This window comes from Bos indicus, chromosome 17, assembly GCF_029378745.1.
Source record: "Bos indicus isolate NIAB-ARS_2022 breed Sahiwal x Tharparkar chromosome 17, NIAB-ARS_B.indTharparkar_mat_pri_1.0, whole genome shotgun sequence".
NCBI lineage: Eukaryota > Metazoa > Chordata > Mammalia > Artiodactyla > Bovidae > Bos > Bos indicus.
The window spans coordinates 72,912,923-72,940,219 of NC_091776.1; the positions used below are offsets into that span (position 1 = coordinate 72,912,923).

Consider the following 27,297-nt stretch of genomic DNA (forward strand, 5'->3'; position numbering starts at 1 on the left):
CAGGTTGTTTTTTTTCCAAGTTTTTGCCCTCATGAAGACAACTTCAGAAAATCCATTCCCTGGTCACGAGAATGTACCGTGCTAACTTTCTTTTCCATAGTGGAAACACTTATTTATAGTCATCAAAATAGCGAATAAACAACACATTTGAAACCTGCACGGAGGCAGGACGTGTGTGCGCCGCCCCCTCGCTCTGCCCCGGCTTTGGGGTGGGGACGCCCACCAGGTGCCCTCGGTGTGCCCCGGGCTTTGACCGGGCATCTTTGGGTGGCCCTCTGCCCTGGCAGAGCCACCCGTCTGACCTGGAGCCGGGCACAGCCCCGTGACCGTCCTCAGAGAAGACTGTCCCCCGCAGCTCTGGGCCCTCTTGTCTGGGTGGAGGTGGGGCATCCTCGGGGGGTGGGTCTCCCCAAGTGCACAGTCGGCGCTGGTCTAGTGCGGCCCTGTGTCCTCCGCAGACACCACCGGCTCCGAAGGAGTCCTGTGGGGGCAGGGGTTTAGGGAACACGGCAGGACCAGGCCGGAGGATGCCTGTGCTTGGCCCTGAGCCAGGCTGTGTGGGGCAGGGCGAGAGGGTGGCGTGGGGAAGGGAAGTGGCTGCCGCGTCTGTATCACAGCCCGGCCTGCAGGTCAGGCCTGCTCCCCGCTGCCCTTGGAAGGGGATCCCTGGGCCACAGCTCCCTGGGACCCTCTGCCCAGAGGGACACACATCCTGCCCACTCCCTGCACTCACCCCCTACAGACCCAGAGACCCTGAGGGGCAGGGCTAGAATCGCAGTGTGTCCTCAGGACCTCGGGCCACCGGAGGCAGAGGCAGCCGGTAGAGCCAGGAGGTGTCCGCTTCCTGCCTGCCTGCGGCCCTGGGCCTCCAGGGGGCTGCTCCTCGCCAGGCAGAGGCTATGGCCAGGAGTGGTGGGAGGACACCCACACCCTCTCTTCTGTCCAGTAGCTGCCTGGGGCCCCAGGGCCAGGTGGGGTCTCCCAGCCTGAGGGGCTCAGGCACAGGGCTGCACAGGGTTCTGGCCACAGAACAGCAGACCCTTCCCCATGGATTCCCACCTGGGGAGGGGCTGAAGGTCTTGGTTTCAGAGCAGCGGACCCAGGCTGGCCCGATCTCACTGTGGTCAGGTCCACCTTAAGTGGCAGCCGCGGGGTCTGGGGGTGGGGTTTCCTGCAAGGGGTGAGCCTACCCAGACAGCCTGTCCTAGGCAGGGGCAGGGCACCCCACTCTGTCCGGTGAGGCCTGCAGCCTGGGACAGGAGAGGGCCAGCCGGCCGCCCTTCTTACCCTGCCGGCTGCCGCCCTCTCGTCCAGCTCAGGGCCTGTGAAGTGGGCAGGGGATAAACCACCAAGGCGCCCTGCCGTGTCACGATCCGCCACCCTTGGACATGTCCTGGGGTGGGAGTGGGGGCGCTCCAGGCAGGTCTGAGCCCGGCCCCGCCCCCAGCGATGGGCGGGGAGGGCGGGCGGGGCGGCGGTCGCGAGGGGCCTCGCCTGGCCCCTGGCCCCGCGCCGGTCCACCTTAAGGGGCGCGCTGACATCAGCACGCCGCCGCGCCGCCGCGCCCGCGGGGTGGGATTTCCTCCCGGGCCGCCGCCGCCGCCGGGTCCTGCCCGTCCTGCCGGCCCCGCCCGCCCGGCCCCGGGGAGGGATGCGGCGGCGCGGCACCCAGGATGCCCCGCAGCCCCGGGACGCGCCTCAAACCCGCCAAGTACATCCCGGTGGCCACGGCGGCCGCGCTGCTGGTCGGCTCCAGCACCCTGTTCTTCGTGTTCACGTGAGTCGGCCGCGGCGGGCGCCGGGGCCAGAAGGGGCAGGGCTGCGCGCAGGGCGCTGCACTCGCCCGGCGGGACTGGACCCCACCGGGGACTGGACAGTGGGCTGGGCCGGGTGGGGGGCACAGGGCTGTGGGCGCCGCGAGCCCCCACTCTGGGCCATGGCTGATGCCAGCCAGGCAGAGCCAGGTGAGTCCTGGGTGTGAGGACCCTGGTATCCTGCAGGCCCCCCCACCCACCCCGCACCCCGGAGTGCCCAGGCAGGCCCCCTTGGGTGCAAGGCGCCCGCCCAGGGCAGCGGAGTGCGTGTGGGTCTGCACGGGGTGTGGCTGCAGCCCTGCCCTCCCTGTGGGCCCAGGAGGGGACGCCGGCCACCCAGGGCCACCACCCCCCCTTGCAAGCAGTGGACGGTGGCTCCCAGGTGCCCTCCCGGCCGTCCGGCCCCAGGCCCCAGCCAAGTTGTTCCCGTGTAGGTGTGGCCTGGCCCGGCTGCCACGTGCCTGCCCCACGGCCACTGCCGACGCTGGCCTGGCAGTGCCCTCCTCTTTCCCTTGACGTCCTCAGGAAGGCCCAGTGGTCATGGCCAAAGGACCCAACCAGGCCACACCCAGGGACTCTGGTTCCAGTGGGCACTGGGACCCTTGAGGCAGGGGGCCGGCCGGTCCTGGGCTAGTGCAGACCAGGCGGGTGCTGATGAAAAGGTTCCCTCTGCGTTGTCGTGACCCTGCCCCCTGCCCCCCACCCCAGGCACAGGGAGCAGTTGGGAACCCCGGCTTTAGCCATGCAGGTCTGCGGCCACTTCCTGCCATGGTTTCCAGACTGGGACGTGGCCAGGTGACCGGAATAACTACCGCTCCAGCCTTTCTGGGGACCTGAGGCTTAGGGTGACTGCGGCCAGCCGGGCACCCTTTCCCCTCGGCAGGGACGCGGGCAGCGGCCCAAGGCTGACCAGGCTGCAGTGGGCGCCCGCAGGCGAGTGGGCCCTGCTGGGCTGGGTGGGCGCCACAGGCTGCCAGGAGCGTGTTTAAAAAAGGCTGTGTGGATGGGCTTATTTCTGGCTTTGGCGAGCAGACGTGTTCTCGTCACTGAGATGCTGCTGGCTGTGGGCAGCGGGCGCAGGCCGAGGGGGGACGTGTCCCGCGGGAGCTTCTGGGGGGCGGGCTCCCTGCTCTGGCCTCTGGGCCCCGGTGGGGTTCCCCGGGGGAGCCTCAGCCCTGCTTCCTCGCAGCCTGGCCTCCGCTCGCTGGTCCTGGTTCCTCACCCCCAAGTGCAATTCAGCTTTAGTCCTTCTGACTTTAAAAGGAATTCGTGTTCTTGGTGAGAACTTGTGAGATGTAAGGGAAAAGTTTAACAAGAAGCTGAGCTTAGCATCATCCCCTCTCCTGCTCAGAGCACCCTGACCCCCCAAGGCAGGGTTCTCGTCCTGTGGCTTCCCTTGGTTTCAGAAGGTCCCGATGGCCCCATCCCTGGGGGCGAGCATGCAGGGTCCCTGCCCTGCCTCTGTGCTCAGCGCCCCAGGGCAGCTTGGTGTGGAAGGTGGCGCGGGGGCTCGGGCCGTGTCCAGGTGCAGCGTCCTCTTGCCTGGGACCCTCCCTGCACCCCCGGGCCGTGCTCCTTGGCCGAGTGACCATCAAGGACCCTGGCCTGCTCTCAGCCCAGTCCTGCTGGGCTCCACCGAGGTGGTGCGGTTCTGCACGGGCTCTGCCAGGCCACCCAGGCCCAGTGGTGCCGCCTGCAGTGGGCTGTTCCGGGTGGGCAGGGGACCGGGCAGTGCCTTCCTCGGACAGGCCTCGCGTCCCCCTAGCTCTGGTCCCAGGCCCTGCGCGGAGCCAGACCCCCGCTCCGGGCCTCTCCCCACCCTGCCTTGGGCCCCCATGGGATCGGGACTCTGTGTTCTCTGCTTCTTGGACTTTGCTGGACACTGGGGCCCCTGGCCCCTTTCTGCGCTCAGGAAATATGAGCTGCCTGTTTGAGGTAGGTCGGCGCGGACAGCAGCTCCTGGTGTGGCTCGGAGTGGGAGCCCAGACTGAGGGGACTGGGGACCCCTGCTTTGGGCCAGCTTGCTGAGCATCTTGGCTGGCAGGACATTCAGACCTGCCACCAGGAGAGGCTGGGCATGGCGAGCATGCCCAGAGGTGGGGTCCCCCCGCTGAGGAAGGGCAGCATGCCACAGGGGAGCTGCCCGGCAGCCCTCCTCCTCCAGGAAGCTTCCCTGGGTTCTCAGAACAGTCCTGTCCCCCTGGGCACCAGAAGGCTCAGTGCCAGGCCGGCTTAGGTGCTGGGTCGGGGGTGTCTGAGAGCCCCAGGCCAGGTCCCTGACCCGCCCCTTCCCACTCCTGGAGCCACCCTGCAGGGTGACGGGGACCTTGTGAGCATCAGAGAGCCGGGGCTGTGGGGCTGGGACCCACGTCGGGCCTGTGCTGTCTTGTCTCTCTGGACCCACTGGGTTCCACTCTGGATGTCGCACAGAGGCGTAGGCACGATGGACCTGAGTGGTCCCTATGCCCAGTCGGGCCATGAGGCCTGGCCTAGGACCAAGCCAGCCTGCAGTGGGCCCACATGGATGGGCCCCCTTGCAGGGGCTGCAGGGAGAGGTGAGCCCCCTGCCACGACCTGCCACGTGTGGCCTGAGGAGCCCCGGTGCCCTGAGGCACGTTCCTCCTCTGCTCGGGGGTCCGTGGGGTAGGTGCAGGAAGCCAGAGGCCCTCCTGGCCGGACCAGGGCAGAGTGGCCGCCCACCTCTGGTTCGGGCTGCCCCGTGCCTGAGCTTCATTAGCCAGTGTTAATGAAGAATCCGATTTAAATGAAAACGTCTGAGCTAAAATTTTCCATTCCACATTTGGCCGTGGCTGCTTGCTACTCTGTGGAACCCCCATCCTGCTGGGTGGGGCCTCCTGCAGGCCCAGGTGGGGTCACGGGAGGCTCGGGGGGAGGGGGCCGGCCTGGGCCCGCAGCACAGCTTCCGTGGTGGGCGGTGTCCAACCCCAGCTGGCAGGGGGGCCTGGAGCACGCCGTTCCCCGGGGGGTTGAGGGGGTTGTCCCGAGGGCCAAGAGGTCCCCCGGGAGCCTGGCGCAGGCTCAGACGCCTGGGCAGTGCCTGCCAGGCCTTGCCCACCGAGCGCATGCTTCCTCACTCCTCAGGGTCCAGAGAGGGTGGGGGTGAGAGTCCACCGGAGGGGGAAGTGTCTGCGTCCGTGTCTGTGGGTATGGATGTGTCACTGTGTGCACGAGTATGCTTGTCCGTACACACATCAGCACACACCCAGCTGTCGTGTTGATCCCGTGTCCTGTGTGCACGAGTGTGCTTTTCTGTACATACGTCAGCACACACCCAGCTGTTGTGTTGATCCCGTGTCCTGTGTGCACGAGTGTGCTTGTCCGTACACACATCAGCACACACCCAGCTGTCGTGTTGATCCCGTGTCCTGTGTGCACGAGTGTGCTTGTCCGTACACACGTCAGCACACACCCAGCTGTCGTGTTGATCCCGTGTCCTATGTGCACAAGTGTGCTTTTCTGTACATACGTCAGCACACACCCAGCTGTTGTGTTGATCCCGTGTCCTGTGTGCACGAGTGTGCTTGTCTGTACACACGTCAGCACAAACCCGGCTGTCGTGTTGATCCCATGTCCTGTGTGCACGAGTGTGCTTGTCTGTACACACGTCAGCACACACCCGGCTGTCGTGTTGATCCCGTGTCCTGTGTGCACGAGTGTGCTTGTCTGTACACACGTCAGCACACACCCGGCTGTCGTGTTGATCCCGTGTCCTGTGTGCACGAGTGTGCTTTTCTGTACATACGTCAGCACACACCCAGCTGTTGTGTTGATCCCGTGTCCTGTGTGCACGAGTGTGCTTGTCCGTACACACATCAGCACACACCCAGCTGTCGTGTTGATCCCGTGTCCTGTGTGCACGAGTGTGCTTGTCCGTACACACGTCAGCACACACCCAGCTGTCGTGTTGATCCCGTGTCCTATGTGCACAAGTGTGCTTTTCTGTACATACGTCAGCACACACCCAGCTGTCGTGTTGATCCCGTGTCCTGTGTGCACGAGTGTGCTTGTCTGTACACACGTCAGCACAAACCCGGCTGTCGTGTTGATCCCATGTCCTGTGTGCACGAGTGTGCTTGTCTGTACACACGTCAGCACACACCCGGCTGTCGTGTTGATCCCATGTCCTGTGTGCACGAGTGTGCTTGTCTGTACACACGTCAGCACACACCCGGCTGTCGTGTTGATCCCATGTCCTGTGTGCACGAGTGTGCTTTTCTGTACACACGTCAGCACAAACCCGGCTGTCGTGTTGATCCCATGTCCTGTGTGCACGAGTGTGCTTGTCTGTACACACGTCAGCACACACCCGGCTGTCGTGTTGATCCCATGTCCTGTGTGCACGAGTGTGCTTGTCTGTACACACGTCAGCACACACCCGGCTGTCGTGTTGATCACGTGTCCTGTGTGCACGAGTGTGCTTGTCTGTACACACGTCAGTGCACACCTGGCTGTCGTGTTGCACTTGTCCTGTGTGTGTGCATGCTTATGCAGTGTCCACACACATGTGCATGTGTGCATGCTCACAGGGACGTGTGCTCTTTTGTTCTCTCCCCTGCTTAGCTGAATTGGGCCCTGGCAGCACTGGTGACTGAGCCGGTCCCTGTGGGGGACCCAGGCCTGAGACCCCTTTCGGCACGCCCGGGGTGGAGGTTGCGAGCGGAAGGACGGGGGCCAGGGTGCAGGGCAGCCCCTGACCCTGTGTTCGAGTTAAGCCTAGGGGGCTAGAGATGGTGAATGGAGGGGGCTCAGGCCCCTGTCAGAAAACCCGTGTCCCCCTAGGCTTGCCCTGCCCTTGCTGAGGCCGCACCGTGCCCTCCCTGGGACGTGCTGCCCATGGGCGCTGGGGGGCGGGTGGTGCCTGTCCGGGGCAGAGGCCATCTGGCAAGGGTGGCTCCGCTGCCTTGCAGCTCTCGCCCTGGTCCTGCTGCTGCTTAGGGCCACAGAGGCTCAGGGAGGACAGGGCGGCATGGGCTGCCGGGGGTGGGGCAACAACCCTGATACCCACACCCAACAGTGAATTGGAGCTGACAGGTGTGCCACCCCGCTGCACCTTGCGTCCACGTGTCTGTCTGTTCCTGTCCTGGCCCTTTCCTTGGGAGCGGGCTGGCTCCTCCACGGCACCAGTGCAGGAGAGCACATTTCCTTCCACATGGAGGCCGCGGCCAGCCGTCTCCAGAAGGCGCGTGGAGAGCCAGTTCTCCGCACCAGGGCGGGTCTGCGGCACCCACCTGTCCCCGGTCCCGGCCGGGCCTGGCTCTGTCTCATCCACCCCTCTCCATTGGCATCTGGGCCGGTAGCCCCTCCCATCCCGTTGGGCAGAGCACGCCTCTGGGGCCCACCGCCGACCCTCCAAATGGCGCTGGACCAGAGCCCACGAACGCGCACCGATTGCCGCCTGTGTGCCGGGCAGCACGCAGGGACGGGAGCGGGGAAGGCGTCTGCTCCTGGCCGTGGACAGGCACGGTGGAGGCGGGCTGCCCGCCTGGCACATAGACGCTGTGTCCTTGGGCCGTGTGTCACCTCCACGGCGGGTCCCGGAGAAGAGGAAGGGGTGACGCGCGGCTCCCAGCCCGCCCAGTGTGCTGCCGTGGGAGCGGAGTCTTTAAATAGCCTCTCGCTTTCCACTAAAAATAGAGAAGTTCTACCCGCACGGAGGTGGTTGCTGGGGTGGCAGGGCTGGCAGCTGGCCAAGGCAGGCTTGGGTGCCAGTGTGACCAGTGTTGGCTGGCCAGGGCCGCCCACACGACTCGTTCACGCGTGGCCACAGGGCCTGTCCTTGAGGCCGGTGTCGGGGATCCCAGGGGCTCCTGGCCTCCATGCAGGGCCTGGGTGTGCACAGCGGACCCACTGGGCACCCGCTGCTCAGCACAGGAGGGACAGGGAGCCTGGAGCCAGAGGCGCTTCAGGGTAGCCTGGTGGGCAAACTCAGGGAACCGCCAAGAGTGGAGGCAGGGGCCCCCCGGCCACTGCCTGAGGCCAGGCACATCCTCAGAGAGGGCTGCGGGCAGGTCCTGTGAGGGCTAGGAAGACACTCTGGTGCCAGAGTGTCTACCAGGGACATGTGCAAGACCTCCGCAGCGAGCTAGCAGTCTGGGAAGGCTTACTGGAAGAGGGGACAGCCCTGGAGCCCAGTGTGGAGGGGTGATGAGAGACGGCGAAGGGGTAGGGGCATGTGCCTTCAGAGGCCACAGGGATTCTGTACTGCCCTGTGGAGAGAAAGGCGGCAAGCTAAGAAGGGACTGGGGCTGCTGGGGGTCCAGTGGCTGAGGATCCGCCTGCCCATCCGATGCAGGTTGGATGCCTGCTTGGGGAGCTGAGTCCCACCTGCCGCGGAGCAGCTCAGCCTGTGGGTCGCAGCTACTGATCCTGCACACCTCGACAAGGGAGAAGCCCGCACGCCTGGACTCTGCGTGCCGCAGCTGAGGCCTGACACAGCCACAGACAAATACATAAGATAATGAAACAAGGCTGTCTGGGTGCAGATGCACCTAGGCCCAGGCCCTGAGACCGCACTCCACAGGGGACGGCACGCATCCTCCGCACCGTGCATTTACAGACCAAGGCCGCTTCCCACATCACACCCCAGAACCTCCCTGGAAGCAGGGGCCTGCTGGGCCAGGGACAGGTTTCAGTGAGGCCCAGGGCTGGCCTGAGCTGCCCAGCGGGTCACTGGCCTCTGCCCATCAGACCGCATGCGCAGAGAGGGTCTCTCACCCTCTGTGTCCACCCCTCCCAGGGCAGGGCACCCAGCAAAGATCTCCAGTGGGGATGGGAGGACAAGGCTTGGCTCTGGCCAACCCCTCCTGCCCTTCTCTGAGCCTCAGCTTTCTCAACTGGAAGTTGAGTTCCTGGCAGGCGCTGGGGGGTGGCTGGGTCAGAGCTGGCTCTGGTGGCCACCCTGAGCACTGCATGTGTGTGGCCTAAGGCCGCTGCCCCAACGTCCCCTCCCCACACACCTGCCACACCCCAGACTGAGCTCTCCCTGCTGTCCGACACAGGTGCCCATGGTTGACACGCGCCGTGTCCCCAGCCGTCCCTGTCTACAATGGCATCCTCTTCCTCTTTGTCCTGGCCAACTTCAGCATGGCTACCTTCATGGACCCTGGCGTCTTCCCCCGAGGTAGGGCCCTGTGCGGGGCGGCTCCCCACTCTCTCTCGCTCGAGTGTGAGTGGCTGGACGAGGGCAAGCCGGGCCGGGAGCGGAGTGGCTGGGGAAGGGCTGGCCTCTTCTGCCAGGGCGGTCAATTTCCTGCCGCCCCCGGCCCACAGCGGATGAGGACGAGGACAAGGAGGACGACTTCCGGGCCCCGCTGTACAAGAACGTGGATGTGCGGGGCATCCAGGTCCGTATGAAGTGGTGCGCCACTTGCCACTTCTACCGCCCGCCGCGGTGCTCCCACTGCAGCGTCTGCGACAACTGCGTGGAGGTGACGCCCCGCCCCGCCCCGCCCCGCCCCGCCCCGCCCCTCCGCTCCGCCCCGCCCCTCCGCTCCGCCCCTCCGCTCCGCCCCTCCGCTCCGCCCCTCCGCTCCGCCCCTCCGCTCCGCCCCTCCCTGACCTCACCTCTGCTCCACCCCTGGCCCCGCCCCTCCTCTGCTGGGTCTGGCCCCCAGTGCTGACGCGCTGTTCCCACCCAGGACTTCGACCACCACTGCCCCTGGGTCAACAACTGCATCGGGCGCCGCAACTACCGCTATTTCTTCCTGTTCCTGTTGTCGCTCAGCGCGCACATGGTGGGCGTCGTCGCCTTCGGGCTGGTCTACGTGCTGAACCACGCGGAGGGGCTGGGCGCCGCCCACACCACCATCACGTATCCTTGGCCTGACCACAAAGGCGGTGTGGCCCGGGGACACATCTCGTGGGGAAGTCGAGGCCCGGAGGGCTGGGGCGGAGCCCGGAAGCCCCCGGGGAGTGGGTCCCCTTCCCTGAGTGGGGTGGTGGGGAGGGCCTGAGCCGTCTAGCCACAGGCAGCTGCTCCGTCCTCGCCCTTGGCCATTGGCCTTAACGGGCCAGCATGGCCGTCATGTGTGTGGCCGGCCTCTTCTTCATCCCCGTCGTCGGCCTCACGGGCTTCCACGTGGTGCTGGTCACTCGGGGCCGCACCACCAACGAGCAGGTGCAGACCTGGGGGGTGCCGCGCATTCTTGACGGGGATGGGTGTGGGCGGGTCCCCAACCGGCTGAGCGAGGAGCCTGGGCCACACGATGCCGTGCAGGAGCATGGTCGGAGCAGGGGCCTGGGGGCCCTTGGCTGACGTGCAGCAGTGCTGGGGAAGGCTCCAGCCCTGGAGCCCCCAGTGGGGTTTGGCACGTAGGGTCTCTCCTGCCCTGTACCCCTCCAGACCCCCATCGGTGGCCACTGTGGCCACCAGTGAATCAACCTAGAAGTCCCACTGCATGCAGGGGCAGGTCCTGGTGACCTAGGTGGGGGACATCCCTGTGCTGACGCTGCCCAACTGACCTCTGAGGAACCCCGCTGTCCCTGTTTGTCTTCCCTCCTTGGCTGACCCTGGGTGGCCAGGCTGGCTGAGGGGTTCCATATCCACAGGTGACAGGGAAGTTCCGTGGGGGCGTGAACCCCTTCACCCGCGGCTGCTACGGGAACGTGGAGCACGTGCTGTGCAGCCCCCTGGCGCCCCGGTGAGGCTCTCAGCCTGTCCAATCTGCTCTCGCCTGGCGGGCCCTCCCCTCGGCACGCATTCAAGCACGGCCGCCCTGGCCACTGACCCTCTGCCCTGGCGCAGGTATGTGGTGGAGCCGCCCCGGCTGCCGCTGGCTGCTCGCCTGAAGCCGCCCTTCCTTCGGCCGGAGCTCCTGGAGCGAGCGCCACCGCTCAAGGTCAAGCTTAGTGACAATGGGCTGAAGGCTGGCCTGGGCCGCAGCAAGGTGGGCGCCCAGGGGTGGGCGGGGGATGGGGAGCGGCGGGAAGCCGCCAGGTTGGCGGGACCACGAAGTAGAAGGAAGAGGACCACCGAGCCGAACAAAGGAAGGGTCAGGGTCCTGGGCGCTAGGATAGAGTTCCCAATAAAGCCCTGCCCCTGGCCGGTACCTGCACACCACTGACCATATCCCCTTCCAGTCCAAGGGCAGCCTGGACCGGCTGGATGAGAAGCCCCTGGACCTGGGGCCGCCACTGCCCCCTAAGGTGGAGGCTGGCACGTTTGGCAGCGACCTGCAGACCCCGCGCCCGGAGAGTGCTGGTGAGGCGGGAGCACCCGAGTGGAGGGAGGGGCGCCGAGCGATCCCAGCCTGACCGCGGCCCGTCTCCTCCAGAGAGTGCCCTGTCGGCGCAGAGGACCAGCCCCCCGACACCCGCCATGTACAAGTTCCGGCCCGCCTTTCCCACGGGTCCCAAGGCGCCATTCTGCGGGCCGGCGGAGCAGGTGAGGAAGCCTGGCCCCGCCCGGGGTCCCGAGGACCTGCCCGGGAGGCCCCTCAGCCAAGAGCTCCTACCCGAGAGGCCCCGCCCCAGGCGTTCCTACCCGAGGAGGCCCCGCCCCCGTGAGGCCCTCGGGAAGACCCCTTCTGGGTCACAGAGGGTTAGCGTGCCATCTGGGGCAGGGTGTCCTGGTCTTTCTGGCCCTTGGCCTGCCTGCCTGCTGGCTCGGCTCTGTTCCCCGGGCCACTGTGGGCGCTGCCCCCGGAAGCACTGTGTGCGGGGCGCCTGGAATTCCACGTTAGTCACTGCCTGAGGCCTTCAGGGCCCCCGCGAAGGCTTCAGAGGAATTTGAGATTGTTTGAGGAAGCACATTTATTCTCTGCGTTCACGTGGGGCGGTGGGCGGCCTGAGCAGAGGACAAGAGCCCTGAGGTCCCCGGGCTGCATGCTTCCTTCATGGCCACTGGAGGGCAGGCCTGTTATGGGCCAGCACACCCGGATCCCCAGGGAGCTCCCCCAGGACTGATGGCCTGCCTGGCCAGGGTCCCGTGGCCCTTAGAATGGTCGCCTCCTTCCTGGGGTTGTCCTGGACCCCACAGAGGGTCTGGCTGGTTGTCCATGTGCCCTGAGGCCACCCACACTGCCGTGCCCACCCTGGGTCTCTTCCCTCCGGGGGCAAGGGGACTGTGGGCTTCTGGGGGCAGCTCGTCGCTGTACTTGTCGCCACTTGATGGCAGCTTCCCAGAGGGCACAGGGCATCTGGCAGGGCCTGGGGTGAGCAGACGTGGACAGGCCTTCTCTCCCTGCAGGTCACGGGCACCGACTCCCTGACGCTGGGGGAGGACAGCATCCACAGCCTGGACTTTGCGTCCGAGCCCAGCCTGGACCTGCCTGACTACCCGCCCCTCAGCGCGGCCGACACCTTCTCAGGCGCCCTGCGCTCCCTGAGCCTCAAGGCGGCCAGTCGGCGGGGCGGGGACCACATGGCCCTGCAGCCCCTGCGCTCCGAGGGTGGGCCCCCCACGCCCCACCGCAGCCTCTTTGCCCCCCACGCGCTGCCCAACCGCAATGGCAGCCTGTCCTACGATAGCCTGCTGAACCCCGGCTCCCCTGGGGGCCACGCCTGCCCGGCCCACCCTGCAGCTGGCGCCCCCGGCTACCGTTCGCCCTACCTGCACGCGGGGGCTCCAGGCGACCCGCCACGGCCGCCGCCCCGCAGCTTCAGCCCGGTGCTGGGCCCCCGGCCGCGGGAGCCCTCGCCGGTGCGCTACGACAACCTATCCCGGACCATCATGGCCTCCATCCAGGAGCGCAAGGACAGGGAGGAGCGGGAGCGGCTGCTGCGCTCTCAGGCCGACTCACTCTTTGGCGACTCGGGAGTCTATGACACGCCCAGCTCCTACAGCCTGCAGCAGGCCGGCGTGCTGTCCGAGGGCCCACGCGGCCTCGGGCTGCGCTGCGGCTCCCGGGATGACCTGGTGGCCGGGCCTGGCTTCGGGGGCGCCCGCAACCCCGCTCTGCAGACCTCATTGTCCTCGCTGTCCAGCGCGGTGAGCCGGGCACCACGGACCTCCTCCTCCTCCCTGCAGACAGACCTGGCCAGTAGCGGCGGCCCAGGGGTCCGTCCCACCAGCGGCCCACACAGGTCGCCGGTGCACCAGGTGCCCCCGTCCCCACCTGGCACCCCCTGCTCACCCTCCTATGCCGGCCCCAAGGCCGTCGCCTTCATCCATGCGGACCTCCCGGAACCGCCGCCCTCGCTGGCTGTGCAGAGGTGGGTGCTGGAGTGTGGCTGGCCACCGGGCACGGGGCAGGGGTCTGCGGGGCTCTTGGCTGGGAGGCTGCCCAGGAGGCCTGAGGCTACCCTGGGGGGTGGGCCTCATCCGGCCTGGAGGCTCCTGCTGGCCAGCGTGAGGGTCACCGGCTCCAAGGACGCCCTGGACACCCTGGGGTGGGGGCAGGTGATTTTGCACCTTGAGCCAACAGCCCGCACCCTTCCCGGGCTGACAGACCCAGCACGTGGGGCATCCTGGGTCTTTCTAGAGATGGTCAACTGCCCGAGTTCAGAAGGCCAAGTCAGGGTGATGTCATCCTGCAGCGGGATATGCACTCTGGGCACCATGGTCCTGGCCGTCCAGGGCCTTCCCTGCTCAGAGACGGGCAAAGGGAGGCTCAGGCAGGGGGCGGAGGCAGGCTGGGTGACAGGCCCAGTGGGCGGCAAGGTCCATGCTATTGGTCAGCGCCCAGTGGCTGCAGGGCTGAAGGGCAGCCCCTCTCTTTCCTCAGAGGGAGCAAGGAGGAGGTCAGAGGGTGACTGTGGGCTCCCCAGCTCAGGGCGCCAGGACACGGATGCACTGGCCAGGGTCCACCTGGCCTCCCTGTGCTCTTGGTCTGTGCTGAGCAGCCTGGGAAAGAAGGGATGGTGGCTGTTCTGACAGATGTCTGTCCTCCACCCCCCATCCCCCATCTCCACGTGGGACTGTCCAGCTCAGAGGCAGGGGCTGCCCAGGGTTCCGTCTGTCTGTGTCCTCTGTCCGTTGCCTCCGCTGGCCGTGTTCTGCCGTGTACCCGTGTTCACAGTGTGCGTGTGTCTGCTTGTTTCGATGCAGGGACCACCCTCAGCTGAAGACCCCCCCAAGTAAGCTTAATGGGCAGTCCCCGGGTCTGACCCGCTTGGGGCCGGCCCCTGGCCCCCCGGGACCCTCCGCCAGCCCCGCCCGGCACACGCTGGTTAAGAAGGTGTCCGGCGTGGGTGGGACCACATACGAGATCTCGGTGTGAGGACCGACTGCCCCCCGTCGCCGAGCGCCATGGGAACCACGACCCCCCGCGGCCACCCTTCCCAGCTTCTCTGCCCCTGGCGCGGACGCCTCGGCGAGGAAAGCCATGCCTCCACGGCCCGTCCCTGGTCCTCGGCCGCCCGTCCGCACCTGCTCACCAGGTGTTGCGGGGCTGTGGGCCATGGGGCTGCAGGGCCTGTGTGTTGGTGGTTCTGCTCCCGTGAGCTGGGGCCGCGAGAGGCACGGAGCGCACCTGTGCCCCTGAGGTTGTCACCCGGCCGGCCCCACCCGCTTCCCTTCTGCGTGGGTTCCCGTGGCCCAGAGACGGAGAGAGAGGCCTGAGCCCCTGGCCGAGGGCCCCGCTGCCCGGCTGCCCCTACCCCTTGCCTTTCAGGGACCTGCTGCAAGCTTGTAGCTTGGCACGGCCAGCTCTCCCACAGGGAGCATGGGCCCAGCCCACAGGCACCCAGCTATTCTGACAGACAGGTGGACAGACGGACAGACAGCCAGCTGTGGGTGGGGTCCTGGCTCCATGTGTCTCGTCTCACCCCCGCTGGTGGGCGCATCCCCACGTCTGTGCTCTGAGCTGCCATGCTGCCTCCCACGTGTCAACGCTCAGGCCCCTGCCGTCCCCCTCCCCTGCCCCGCCTGGAAACGCGCTTTAATTGAAGCCTTAACCTCTGCTTTACGCTCTTGTGGGAGGTGACGGGGGCTGGGGGAGCAGACAGGAGGCCCAATGCCGCCCCTGGGGGCCCAGGCCACCCCGAGCCCCTCCCTGCAAACTGGAGACCCCCACCCAAGGCACGCAAAGCCCAGGCCCCTCTGGAGCCTGGGGCCCACGTGGGAAGCACATCGGGAGGGCTTGGAGTTTCATCTGGTGCCAGGGACCCGAGAGTAAGCACACGGCAGCGTCCGCTTGCATTGTGTCTGTTCTATGTTTTTATATCTACATCGATATATCTATAATTTTATTAAAAAAAGAAAAAGAGTCACTTGGGTCCTTTCCTTGAGCAAGACCAGGGCTCCTGGCGGGGCAGAGGGGTCAGGCCGCGGGAGAGGGGATGGCAGCCTGTCCGGGCCTGGCTGCTCCTTGTGGGCGCTCTTGAACTGGTGCCAGGCTGGAGGCCAGGCAGGGGTGTGTGGCCTCCCGTGTCTGTGTCACCTGGAAGTAACAGGGTGTTGGGGGAGCTGGGCTGAGCCACCCCGGGGCCCCTGAGCAGGGGGTGCCTGTGGCTGGGATGTTGGGCAGCTGGACCGGTCCCTGCGCCCCTCCTCAGACGCGCGGTGGGCAGGGTGGGGGGAATCCACAGCCTTCCGGGGACTGGAGGCCCGGGGGTAGGGCCTGGTCCGCTGACCTCCGCCTTTCTGCTTCTCTCTCACTGGACGCTGCGACCCGCAGGGGCTGGATCGGCACCTGCAGCCGTGGATGGGGGCGGCGCGGCCAGCCCTGGGCGCCCCCTGGCCTGCACCTGTGCCACTTCGGCCGCCCAGAGGACCGCCCGCCGCTGCGGGCCCCCTGGAGCCCAGCCCCAGGGGCGCCTCCCCGGGGGGCTGTGTGCCGGCTGCACTTGGCTGCCTCCAGCCTCTTCCCCAGCCTCTCGGGGCCCGACCGGGGCACCAAGTAGGCCACTCTGGGGCCCCGGAGGGCTGGGCTGCTGTGGACCCTAGGGGCCCCGGGGCCTCCGTTCCACCAGCCACAGCTTGACTTGATCCCCAGCCTGCCAGGGCCCGTGACCCTGCGCCCTCCCGGCTCAGGAGGCCCCCGCCCGCCACAGAGGGTCAGACCCCCCAGGCGGGGGCCTCCGAGCTGCAGGGGCCACCACAGCCTTCTGGGCTGTCGCTGCCCCCACACCCGGCCCCCTGCCTGACCAAGCACTTTACGCCAACTCCCTTCCTTCCCAGGGAGCCCGGCCTCTGTGGGCTGGGCCGGGCCGGGTGGGGGTCTCAGGCAGCCCCTGCAGGTCTCTGCACTGCCCCCTCCCCCTGCACCCTGCACATGAACTGATGCCTTAAGCTCCTGCAGCAGCCAGCCAGAGGAGACCCCAGCCCGCCAGCCCTGCCCCGACGGTCTTCCTTCCTTCTCTGCACACCTGGGGTACTCAGAGGGCCCCGCCATCCCCAGCCCTGCAGCCCCCAGCCAGCTGGGCCCCCCGACGCCCCCAGGGGCGGGGCGGGGCCCTGGCCAGCCCCCGTCTCTTGCCAGCAGAGCTGTTTCTCCCACATGGGGACGAGCAGCCACAAATCTGGTCTCTTGTTCTAAAAGGTATTCCCTCGCCCCAGTTTAATGCAGTAAATAAAATCTTTGGTGTTTTACCTCCATGGTTCTGTCCACCACCGTGGTGCCCCTGTCCTTCAAGCCTGGACTGGACAGACCCCCTGGGTTGGGGAGGTAAACAGGAATGGGGGGGAGGGCGCTGGGTGGTGGTTGGGCAGGTGTGGGAGGTGGGTGGTAGGCCAGACAGGGATGCGGGTTGTTTGGGTTCAGCAGCACCTCTGGGACAGAACCTGCTCCCCAAGGTCCGCCCGCCTGGGGATGAGGCCTGGGGAGCTCACTTTCACTGGGGCTCCCTCCCCCCTCCTGGTGACAAGGGGGCTGCGGAGAGGCTACCCCCGCAGCAGGTGGGCGAGGGGTGCCAGAGAGGGGCGCCGCCCCGGGGACCCTCGCTGCAAGATCAGCCCGGGAAGGCGTCACAGGCTCCAGCAGCGCCAGCCCCGGTATCCATGGAAACACGCACACAGGCCCAGAGTCACGACTATATGTCCGGCCGCAGGCCCGGCCCTCAGGACAGCCCCCGCCCCCTCCCTTCTCCAAGCCTCCGGGCGGGGACGGTGCGCTGCAGTGCCGTGGACGGGGCCGGCGCGGCCGCTGGGCGCTGGGGACCGCGCCGGCCTGCTGGCTTCCTCCTCGCTGGGGCCGCTGGGCCTCCGGCCTAGAAGGGCAGGAAGCCGTCCACCTCGAGGCGCAGGAACGGGCCCAGCAGGGCCCGCAGCTTCCAGACAGCGGCGCGGCTCAGCAGGGGCGGCACCATCCCCTCGAAGGGTGCGGGGTCGACCACGTACACGTAGGCGGCGGTGCAGGCCAACAGAGCGCCCAGCAGCAGCCTCAGGGCCAGCAGCCTGCGGGCGTTGGTGGTCAGGGGGCGGGGCGCCCGGGGACCGGCCCTGGGCACTGGGCTCGGTCCCTGCGCAGGCTGGGCCACCTACCAGAGCTGGCCTCTGAGGCCCTCGGAGCATCCCAGCTGCAGCCGCGCTTTCTGCGGAGAAGGGGCCGAGCCGGTGAGGTCAGGGCAGGCCTGCTCACCCGCCTCCTTCCCCGCTGCCCGAGCGCGGCTTCCGGGAGGGTGGGGGTGGGGGCTTACCCCTCTACATGCCATCTTCTGGTCCTTCCTGGCCTGGGTGCGACACTGGGCCCGTTCCCTGGGGAGGCGGGGGTGCTGCAGTCAGCACCATAGGTATACCCCCTCCTCAGCCCTCACCACTGCCCTGGCGCTGGGGAACTGCGGACCCGTCAGGGACGGGTGCACCGCACCCTGACCCAGACACCATCGCAGCTCAGCCAGCCCTCGCCCCCGGGCCTCCAGCCCCCACATCACCCCAGGATCTCCAGCTGGATGTCCTCCATCTGGTCCAGCACGCCCCTGATGTCCTTCTTGAGGTTCTGGGGGCCAGAGAGGGTAAAGTGGGGGTTCTGCTCGCCGGCCCCTTCCCCGCCTGCTCATCCTCTGGGCTTCGCGCCTCTGGGGACCTACCAGAAGCCCGGTGGCCTGGTTGTTGAGGGCCATGTGTACTTCAGCCACGCCGTCCCACACCTGGTGGGAGGGGCGAGGCTGGGTCACGCCCTCAGGATGGAGCAGGACCCGTGCTGGACGCCTCTCTCCACAGGTGGAGCCCCCGCCCGGCGCCCCCACCCACCCCTGCAGGTGGCACCTCGGTGATAGCCATTTTCTTCCTCTCAAAGGACAGTCGGATCTGCTGCAGCTCGTTCTGGGGAGGGGGCGCAGTGTGGGCCGAGGTAGGGCTGGAGAGTGGTCGGCTCCCGCTCCACCGCGCCCCGCTCCACCCCCCGGGCCCACCAGGGACTGCGGCACGGACTCCTCCCCCTCCCCGGCCCCGGTCCCCGCCCCCCCCGCCCCGCCCCGCCCCGGCCCCGCCCCGGCCCGACCACGCCGCTCCTGGACACGCCCCCTGGACCGCCTGGGACTGCTGCAGGAAAGAGTGCCTGGCCCCGCCCAATCCCGCCCCCGCCCCATGCGGGCCACGCCCCCGCCCTTCCCCCTGGGCCCACGGCCCACCAGGGACTGCAGCACGAACTCCTCCTCACCTCCCCGGCCTGGCCCCGCCCCCGGCTCCGCTCCCCGGATCACCTGGGACTGATGCAGGAACGACTCCCTGGCTCCTCCCCATCCCGACCCCGCCCTCCAAGGCCCCGCCCCCGGGCCCACCTGGGGCTGCAGCACGGACTCCTCGCTCCCCCCACCGCCCCGTCCCCTCCCCTCCCAGCCCTGGCCCCGCCTTATCCCGTCCCCTCCCCTCCCCCGCCCCCCGGCCCACCTGGGACTGCTGCACGAAGGACTCCTCGCCCCTGCACAGCTCCTGCCGCAGCAGTTGCAGAGGGGCCCTGTCTTCCAGGGGCTGGGCGCAGGCCTGCTCAGGGGGCTGTGGAGGAGCCCCCGGCTCAGCCCCAAGGCCATCGGCAGCGTCCGTGGTCATGGACTGCTTGGGAGTGGGGTGGGGGGAACGCATGGAGCCACAAGGCGCTCCACAGTGCCACCCGCAGTCCTGCCGGGCCGTGCCCCGTCCCGCACTCACCCAGGCCAGGGCCGTGCAGCTCGAGTGCTCGGGGCACAAGGGCAGGAACTGCTGCCCCGGCCCCAGGAGGGCCCCCAGCTGCTCCCGCAGATCCTGGTTCTGCCTCTTCTGGGGTGGGGCACAGAGATGGGGAGATGGGGACAGCCGTGTCTGGGGTGGGGCTGGAGAGAGGGCATGGGCCTTGCGGGGCTGGGGCGCGGGGTCTGGTGGGGCCCAGGTGTGGGGCATGGGGTCTGGCAGGGCTGGGGCGTGGGGTCCGGGGCGTGGGGTCTGGCAGGTCCTCAGTGTGCTGGGGTCTGATGGGGCCGGGGCGCAGGGTCTGGTGGGGCCCGGTTGTGGGGCGTTGGGGTCTGGCAGGGCTGGGGCCCAGTGCTCACCAGACTCTGGTTCTCCTGCTCCAGCTGGAGGAAGGACGGCTCTGCGGGCCCCAGGGGAATACCCTGGAGCTGGGGAGGGTCTGCCCTGGGTGAGGCCGAGGCCCCTGTGCCCGGGATCAGGGGTGGGCACGGGCAGGGCCGGGGCCCCGAGCTGGGCCCTGCCACCTGCCGGGAAGCCCTTTGCTCTTGCTCGTGGCTGGAGTGCAGGGCCCAGCCCCACCCCAGCCTGGTGTCCATCTGTCCTTGTCTCATTCTTGCCGGGTCTCGCGGCCTCTGTCGCTGCAGCTCGCCGTCCTCGCTTGTGATGAAGTTCCCGGGTACCTCGCCCCCGACCCTGGGCCCCCCACCCCCTGTCCCCAGGGCTGAGAAAGGCCTGGCAGTCTCCATCGAGTGGGTGGGGCTGAGAGGCGCCATGCAGGGCCACCTGGCGAACCCCGGGCAGGGTGGGTCCAGGCACCCCCCGCGGCTGCCCGGAGCTGGGGGCTGGGGGCACTGGGGGTGGGTGTGGCCACAGGGTCCCAGGGTTTTCGGCCCCTCCATTCCTCCCTGTGACCCCTTCCTGACCCCAGGTCCAGGCTTTGGCCTGGCCTGTCCTACCACCCTCTTACTAAGGGAGCTCTGGGTGTCATGGCTCATAGGCACCTCAGGGACGACTGTCACAAAGGCCTGGGCAGGACCAGGGAGGTCATAATGGGCTGGGGCGGTGGCTGGAGCAGGGCTGACCGGGCCCCTCCCACCACGTCCCATCAGCTACTTTCTTAAACTACAGCAGGTCCTGCAGCCGTGAGCTAAAAGCAAAGTCAAACAGCAGCAGGAGTCCAATGTGGCCCTGTCCCACCCGAGAGCCCCAAGGCTGAGGCCTTCCTAGAGGCAGTGGCCATGCCTCTCTCCACCCAGAAGAGACCATCCCACAGCCTGACCTTTTCACCTGTGAATCTCCAAGGTTTTTGTTGTTGTTGTTTTTTTAAGTCATTTATTGAACATTCAGTGGTCCCACAAGGACTGTTATCCAAGGTTGAGTCACCCACTCATGGCCATGGCCTGTTCAGTGGCTGGACACTGGTCCAGCTTTTCGCCGCTTCAGGGGTCTTTTCAGGGACTGAGCGACAGCCGGCTCCGGCACCCCACCCTCCCCTCCCCTCCTACCAGCGTCACGCGGTGTCCCGCTCTCTGTCCCACTGCACCCCCGCCCTCCACGGTGCCCCGACTCCTGGAGCCCCCAGCTCACAGTCCGCTCTTTGAGTTTCCTCCCTTGCTTCACAGAAGCGCATCCGCAAGCAGCTTCCTCAGAAAGGAGGGTTGGCGGAAGCCTGAGTGCCCGTGTGGGGGACACAGCTGCAGACCCCGGCCGTCCCTGCATCCTTGACCCTCGGCAACGTGACCCTGGGCTCTGGGCTAGCTTGAGCCCAGGGGGCCTGCTTGGGCCTGTGGGCTCTTACCAGGAGGTCTGAACAACGCTTGTGTGTCGGGCGGTGACTTTCTCGCTGCTCTCTGGATCCTCTGTGACCTTGCTCTCGGATTCCAGGTCACGGGGAAGGGGGGGCTCTGGTCATCCGGCGGGTCCCCAGCTCCCGGAGGGGATTGACAAGCCCAGCGAGACCACAGAGACCCACCCGGTAGGGCCAGCCAAGTGGTCCAGGCCTGGCTGACGGGTGTTTGCTTTAGCCTCTGGTGTGGGGAGCTAGATCGGGAGAGCCCTGGGGATCAGCCGGCAGCTCACTCTGACCTCAGGCTGCTTGCCTGTGAGGCTGGGCCGGTCAGACAGTGTTTCCCGGTAGCTCAGGCCCTTCCCCGTGGGAGACCCTGCTATAAGGTTCCAGGACGTCTCCATTGTTCTCTGCCTCTCCCTAGTCTTTTCTTAGAGCTTCCTGTTCTCCTTTAGGGACAAAGTGAATTTGGGGGGGAGGGGAGCTTTCACTTCCTGCTGCTTCTGCTTCAGGATCTTCTGTTTGGAAGGCCTTCCTGCCAGGAATGGTTAAGGGCTCTGCTACTCCCCATTAGCAGCCGGGGAGTTCTCTGGGCAGACGTCTGGAGGGGGCCAGCCTGGGGAGTTGCCTGTGGGTCCCCTGCCACCTGCTGACTCTCGCACGTGCTGGGTGGCCCCCTGAGCCGCCCCCTAGCCAGCTCGGGTCAGCAGCCCTGCCTCGTCCACACCCAGGTGCGGTCACCCCCCGCTTCCTGTCTGAAGAAGTCCGTCAATACCCCTCGTCTGCTGGCGGTCTGGCGCCCCTGCTGAGTGCGGAACACCCACAGAGGACAGGCTGTGCCCAGCTGGATGCATGTGGCCTGGCCCCAGCAGGCTGCTCTGTGTTTCTGGGGGTGCATCTGGGCACTAGCAACAGGCTCTGCTGGGAGGGGCCGGGAAAGACGGGGCCAGGAGCCCAACTCAGGCCCCCAAGGCCTCCTGAGGCCACTCCCCGCTGGAGAAGATGGCACCCCCGGGGTGAGGTGGGGGCACCGTCCCATCAGGAGCCAGCAGGTGCTGGGGAATGTTCAATGTGGGGGAGAGGAGCTCCTCGTGGAGACGGGGCCCCTGTACTGACAGCAAAGACACCCCGGGAACTGTTGGCAGCGGCCTCGCGTCTCACCTGGGCCCCCAGGGTGGTCTGCAGGAGGGGGTGCCTGGGACGCCGAATGACACCGGAGCCTCCCCCAGCCGCCTGGAACCCGCTCCTGGACTCAGCCTGTGCCTCGCTGTGCCCTGCCTGGGAAGCTTGGTGGTGGCTTGGAACCCTGAAGATCCCACACCCTGGACCCTTCCTCGCCCCATCCCTGTGGCCCTTGCGGTGCAGCCCTGAGTTTGGGCGTGGCCCAGCGGGTGGCGGGCTCTCAGAGGGAACCCCAGCTATGAAGGCATTTCCACAGACAGGCCTTGGGGTCGCAGAGTTGGACATGACCGAGCACACGTGTGCGAACACACACATGCCCACGGCAGAGCGCCCTGCAAATCTCACTAGCGTGGGGGTGCCCCCACACACCCAAATCGAGTCCAGGCCCCAGGAGGCTCAGTAGGGGTTGGGGGTGAGTCCCTGTGGCCGAGCTCCGTGCCGCAGCGGGAAGCTGGGCCAGATCCAGCGTCACGGGGAGCCGCGGCCCTTGTTACCAGGCAGCGTGCCTCCCTGGACGCCAGTTGCCATGGCGGCCGCTCCCTGCCCAAGGTGCTGTGACGCCTGGGGGCCTCGGGGAGCCTGGTGCTGCGAACACGGCTGGGCCGCGAGGGAGAGGCCTGGAGGCCACACGCCTCCTGCCCGGCCTGGCCTCCTTGTGGCCCCAGTGTCCAGGGCCCCAGGCATGCTTCCCAAGTGGGCCAACAGGCCCGGGGCACGTGGGACTCGGGGCCCCTGGGCCAGCCGCAGCCTTCAGGGAAACCCCTCTTCGCACCCCCAAGGCAGGCCCCTGACACGGACCCACCCCCTCCTCAGACCCTAGGGCCTGCAGGCTTCTTGGGGCAGCCCCAGGCTGGGGACCCCCCCTCTCTGGGCCTTCAGGCCACTCCCAGGGCCTGGGGGTCCGAGTCTGTGACGGACACCGCTGGCCCAAGGCTGGGCCTTGTGGGCTCCGAGGCTGGTCTGGTGCCCTCCTGGGGCGCAAGGGAGTGGCCAGACCCGTAGGCAGGAGGATGGATCCACCAGGAGTGGCGAGTGAGGGGCAGCCTGTGGACTGACCGCCCCAACTAGGGCCAGCGCACTGCAGGGGAGTGGACACCGGCCACTGCCTGCTGGGGGCCCCCGCCCCGCCCTGGCCTGAGGGACAGGGAGCAGGCCGGGCCAGGCCCTGGGAGTGGGGCGCAGCTGAAGGGCGAGCAGGTGCCTGTGGGGTCCTCCCACGGCGGGTCCGTCTCAGAGGCTGCAGCTGGGGGTCAGGCATGCCTGCTCACAGTGGGTGACCGGGTGGCTCGCCGGGTGTGCGCTGGGCAGCCCACCCCTCTTCCCTCCCTTGGAGCCCCTCTGGACAGCTGCTGTGCATTTTTTATTTTAGAATCAGAAGAGAGAATACAAGTGTCAAGGAAAATCCTCACCGCGGGGCACCGTCAGCAGGGGCTGAGGGCTGCAGGCTGGGGGGTGGCCATGCTGAGGCCCCACCCAAGACGGGTGGACAGAACCTGCCCAGAGACCCCCAAGGGGGTCCCTGCCAGCTGGGCTCACACCTGCCCACGGTGAGCTAGCCCACAGTGAGCCCGGGAAGCCAGCCCAGCCAGCCGAAACTGGGGTCACCTCCTGAGACCCTTCCTGGGGCCAGAGTCCAGGACGCATGGGCACCATGCTGTCCACCCTGCCCCCGGCCCGCACTCGCTGGGAGCGGGGGGTGGGGAGCACATGGGCCCATCCCTGCCCCTGGGGAGTGGACGTGGAGGGGTGAGTGAGACCCGGAGTCAGGTGGAGGGCAGAGACCGCGTGGCCGCGGCTCCTTGGCTCTGAAGGACAGTCCATCCTCTCTAGGCCAGCCAGGCGTAGGTCCCAGAATCCACCACCAGATGGCCACACAAGCCCACAGAAGGGCTGCAGGCGCGAGGACCCTGAGGTCCGGCGGGTGATCCCTGCTCGCGTCTGCCAGTGCGGGGGAGAAAGCCTTCCGCAGCTGGACCTGTGCTCCCGTGGGGGTCTGACCACATCCTGCCAGCGCCTCCCCGGGGTTCACCCTGGGGCTCATCCCGCCTCCTTTAGCCCCTCGCCTGCTCCCTGCCTGGGGTGCGGGTGCCTGGGGTGGGGCTCCCCACCCCACTCCGCTGGGGTGTGGACCCTCCAGCAGCCCTGGGCTGGCCCCAGGCTGCCCGGTTGTCAGTGGGCACACAGCTGGCGGGGGGTCCCAGTTCCAGCCTCTGAGGCCCAGGCGCTGGGAGGCGAGAGCCTGTCTCGGGGCGGGGTAGGCTGGTGTCCAGGACTCCCCATGGGCCAGGATGGGCCGGAGGCGGTTGCCTGCAGGGTCTCCAAGGTGCCTGGGAGGCTAGGCAGGCAGCCAGGAGCCCCTGAGGCGGCGGTGGGGTGCATGGGGGGCGATCTGTGCCAAGTGCCCACCGCCCTGGGCCTGGGGTGGGGCCGTCCGGGCCGTGGGCAGAGCTGCTGCTTTTGGCTGACCTCGCGGTGCTGCCATGGAAACAAGCCTGGACCCACCTGTAGCCCACAACGCCCGGCCTCATCCTTCTCAGAGCCGGTCAGACAGACACACCCGGTGTTGGTGTATGTGCTGGGCACGGAGCCTGGGGCTGCTCAGGGCAGGCTCTCTGGATGTGGGACCGGGCCCCAAGGCCCGCACCTCTCAGCCCTGGGGCCCAGCCCTTGCTCCGTGGAGCCAGGCTGTGTCCTGGTGAGGCGCAGCAGCAATCGCTGGTCGGGGGTGAAGTGGACCATTGTGGCTCTGGGGTGGGCCTCAGAAGTCAGGGAAGTGGGCAGGGCCTGGGCGTGGCGGGGCTCCCAGGGTGGCAGCTGCAGGCTGGGAACAGCTAAGGCTCCCGCGCTGATCTTGGGGTGTGCCCCTCCCCAGGGAGCAGGGACCAACACTCACCCACCCACCCAGCCAGCCACCCACCCAGCCAGCCACCCACCCAGTCACCCACCCACCCAGCCAGCCACCCACTCAGTCACCCACCCACCCAGCCAGCCACCCACCCAGTCACCCACCCGGCCAGCCACCCACCCACCCAGCCACCCACCCAGTCACCCACCCGGCCACCCACCCACCCGGTCACCCACCCAGCCAGCCACCCACCCGGTCACCCACCCACCCAGCCAGCCACCCACCCAGTCACCCACCCTCCCACCCAGCCACCCACCCAGCCAGCCACCCACCCAGTCACCCACCCAGCCACCCACCCACCCACCCAGCCACCCACTCAGTCACCCACCCACCCAGCCAGCCACCCAGCCACCCACCCAGCCAGCCACCCAGCCAGCCACCCAGCCAGCAACCACGCAGCCACAAGAGGCACTTACCTTACACACCAGCCTACCAGCCCCACCAGCCCACCAGCTTATGACCATTCCAACACTGGTCACCTCTCCAACCTCCCTGCTGGCATTGACCTGAGATGCCCCAGGATCCTTGGGTGCCCAACCTGGCCTGCTGGGCAGTTGGCTCCTGGGGGCAGGTGGTCAGCAGGAGGGGGCAGGTAGGGAGCCCCCATTCCCCCTGGCCAGGCCTGCTCTCTGCAGCCCTCCCTGACCCACCCTGACCCTACTCCCTCCAACCACCGATGGCTTTCCAGCAGGGGAGACCTCCGCCCCCCCGCCCCACCGGGAAATAGCATGGGGCCCACATCAGTGACAGGGGGCAGGCTCACCCCTGGCGGAGGCTCCTTGGGGCCCCTGCTGTGTGCAGGGAGCTGTTCATTTACCCCAGGAACTGGGCACAAGTTATAAAAATGGTAATTTCTTGGAGATTCAATTACATGTTTTCATTGTTACCCTTGGTAATCAAGGAAACGACTTTTAAAGAGAGTCTGGGATGATGGAAGTCTGGGGGGGCGGGGGGGATGGAGCTGCACCCACCGTGGGCCCATGCGGGGCCCCGCCAGCCTGGTGGCGGCTGGGGAGACCCAGAGCAGCTGAGGACACCCCTGGCCTGCCCAGCACCCGGGCAGCCATGTCTGGCTCCCAGGGCCCCTGTGGAAACCGAAGGGGCTCCTTGTGGGGCTCGGGTCTGATTCTTCCCGAGTGACGTCTCAGCTTTAAATAACATCCCCAGGATTAACGGCGCTGGCAGCCCATGGCTCCAGGTGATTGGAAAAGGGTTTTATGGCCCCTCGGGTGAAATTGAACCTGCTCTGGCCATGTGTTTCCAAGATGAGGTTTTCCTCCCTGGCGAAGGCGTCACGTTTCACGCTAATTACTGCGGGCCGGGGCTCTCTGCTGCTCATCAGCTATGCCGCCCGGGGTCGGGGCTAGGGTCTCTGCCAGCCCCCAAATCTTGGCACTCCCTGCTGCTAGTTTTGGGGAGGTGACCTCACTCAGCCAGGGGCAGGAGGGGTGGAGGGAGGCCCCAGATCGCGAGCGGAGGCCTGGCCCCCTCCCGCCAGGCCTGTGAGGTGAGGTGGCCCCACCGGCCCACAGGGCCCCTGACAGCTGGGACAGGTGCCCAGTGTCCCGCAGTGGACTTCTCCCTGAGTGATCACCTTCCTTTCACTTGCAGTAAACACTAGGCTGTATTTTCCCTTTCAAAAATAATTGAACTTATTTATTTTTAACTAAGATTAAACGCTGTCTGTCAGCTCAGGATAGCCCACTGTCCTGTCAGGACTTGTCAAGGCTCTCTCTCCTGCCGCCTCCGAGGGCAGCTCCCAGGTGGGCACCCTGCCAGCGGCTGGGGTGAGGGCAGCGGCAAAACCGCGTTTGTCTGGGAAACTTGCGTCCAGGAGAACCCGCTTTCATCATCACTGCTGTCACCATGGGCACAACTATCATTGCCACTGCCTTCACCACCTCATCCCCCATTGTCCCCTCCTCCATCACCTCCCCTACCATCACCACCAGCACCACCTCCTCCTCCATCACCAGCTCCACCATCACCATCACCACCTCCACAACCTCCATGATCACCATCACCAGCTCCACCATCACCACCATCACCATCACCTCCTCCACCATCAGCATCACCTCCTCCACCATCACCACCACCTCCTCCACCACCACCACCTCCACCATCACCATCACCACCATCACCTCCACCATCACCATCACCACCATCACCTCCATCACCATCACCTCCTCCACCATCAGCATCACCTCCTCCACCATCACCATCACCACCACCTCCATCATCACCACCATCACCATCACCATCACTATCTCCTCCACCACCACCACCTCAGTCACCATCACCACCACCACCTCCTCCACCACCACCACCTCCACCACCCCCTTTGGCACCCGCACCATCACGGCTCCTCCTGGTCTGCTGGTCACAGGGCTGGAGTTGACCTGGGGAGAGCAGGGCCCTCGCACAGCCACTATCCAGTCGACCTTGATGACAGGGCCTCCGAGATGTCAGCAGATGTGGGTGGGTGTGGACCATGGGAGAGGGCCACACTCCTGGCCTGGTGTTCTAGGGCCCTAAGTGGGACTGGGGAGGGTTGGGTCATGCCCAGGGCCCAGAACACACATGTAGTGGGGGGCCATCCCTGCCT

At 67.0% G+C, this 27,297-nt stretch overlaps 2 protein-coding genes and 1 long non-coding RNA gene across 12 annotated transcripts; 1 reads left to right on the forward strand and 2 right to left on the reverse strand.

Moving 5' to 3' along the window:
* Positions 1-4: 4 nt before the first annotated feature.
* Positions 5-1,589, reverse strand: LOC139176812 (uncharacterized). Its single transcript, XR_011561280.1, has 2 exons — positions 1,288-1,589; positions 5-481 (listed from the first exon to the last, which is right to left on the reverse strand). It is a non-coding gene; the product is annotated as an uncharacterized lncRNA (long non-coding RNA).
* Positions 1,577-16,305, forward strand: ZDHHC8 (zinc finger DHHC-type palmitoyltransferase 8). 3 transcript variants are annotated; one of them, XR_011561277.1, is made up of 12 exons: positions 1,579-1,777; positions 8,834-8,955; positions 9,105-9,262; positions 9,473-9,645; positions 9,849-9,951; positions 10,383-10,474; positions 10,579-10,720; positions 10,914-11,034; positions 11,108-11,217; positions 12,022-12,986; positions 13,822-14,886; positions 15,392-15,530. XR_011561277.1 is itself a non-coding variant. In XM_070770081.1 (11 exons), the coding sequence occupies exons 1-11, from the start codon at positions 1,674-1,676 to the stop codon at positions 15,615-15,617; spliced, it is 2,316 nt and encodes a 771-aa protein (XP_070626182.1). In that variant the 5' UTR covers positions 1,577-1,673; the 3' UTR covers positions 15,618-16,305. The 3 variants fall into 3 exon arrangements, 2 of the variants coding, with proteins under 2 accessions (XP_070626182.1, XP_070626184.1); XM_070770081.1 differs by lacking the exon at positions 13,822-14,886 and having other exon boundaries at positions 1,577-1,777; positions 15,392-16,305; XM_070770083.1 differs by lacking the exon at positions 15,392-15,530 and having other exon boundaries at positions 13,822-14,984.
* On the reverse strand, positions 14,914-21,240 carry CCDC188 (coiled-coil domain containing 188). Of its 8 annotated transcripts, none has more exons than XR_011561279.1 (9): positions 19,179-21,236; positions 18,544-18,909; positions 17,905-17,976; positions 17,742-17,801; positions 17,586-17,650; positions 17,352-17,409; positions 17,197-17,246; positions 16,307-17,109; positions 14,914-15,154 (listed from the first exon to the last, which is right to left on the reverse strand). XR_011561279.1 is itself a non-coding variant. In XM_019978050.2 (9 exons), exons 1-9 carry the CDS (start codon positions 19,923-19,925, stop codon positions 16,923-16,925), a joined length of 1,452 nt encoding a protein of 483 aa, XP_019833609.2. In that variant the 5' UTR covers positions 19,926-21,047; the 3' UTR covers positions 14,914-16,922. The 8 variants fall into 8 exon arrangements, 6 of the variants coding, with proteins under 6 accessions (XP_019833609.2, XP_019833608.2, XP_070626188.1 ...); XR_011561278.1 differs by having other exon boundaries at positions 15,348-17,109; XM_019978050.2 differs by having other exon boundaries at positions 14,914-17,109; positions 18,544-18,648; positions 18,802-18,909; positions 19,179-21,047.
* Between the last annotated feature and the right edge of the window lie 6,057 nt (positions 21,241-27,297).

Excerpts from the sequence above, each read along its gene's own strand:
- ZDHHC8 (XM_070770081.1), top strand. The coding sequence starts at position 1,674 with ATGCCCCGCAGCCCCGGGACGCGCCTCAAACCCGCCAAGTACATCCCG. Across the intron at positions 8,956-9,104 it reads CCCTGGCGTCTTCCCCCGAG|CGGATGAGGACGAGGACAAG; the intron begins GTAGGGCCCTGT and ends CCCGGCCCACAG. Across the intron at positions 11,218-12,021 it reads TCTGCGGGCCGGCGGAGCAG|GTCACGGGCACCGACTCCCT; the intron begins GTGAGGAAGCCT and ends CTCTCCCTGCAG.
- CCDC188 (XM_019978047.2), bottom strand. The coding sequence starts at position 19,925 with ATGGGACGTGGTGGGAGGGGCCCGGTCAGCCCTGCTCCAGCCACCGCC. Across the intron at positions 18,910-19,178 it reads AGCAGGAGAACCAGAGTCTG|AAGAGGCAGAACCAGGATCT; the intron begins GTGAGCACTGGG and ends GCCCCACCCCAG. Across the intron at positions 17,802-17,904 it reads CCGAGGTGCCACCTGCAGGG|GTGTGGGACGGCGTGGCTGA; the intron begins GTGGGTGGGGGC and ends CCCTCCCACCAG.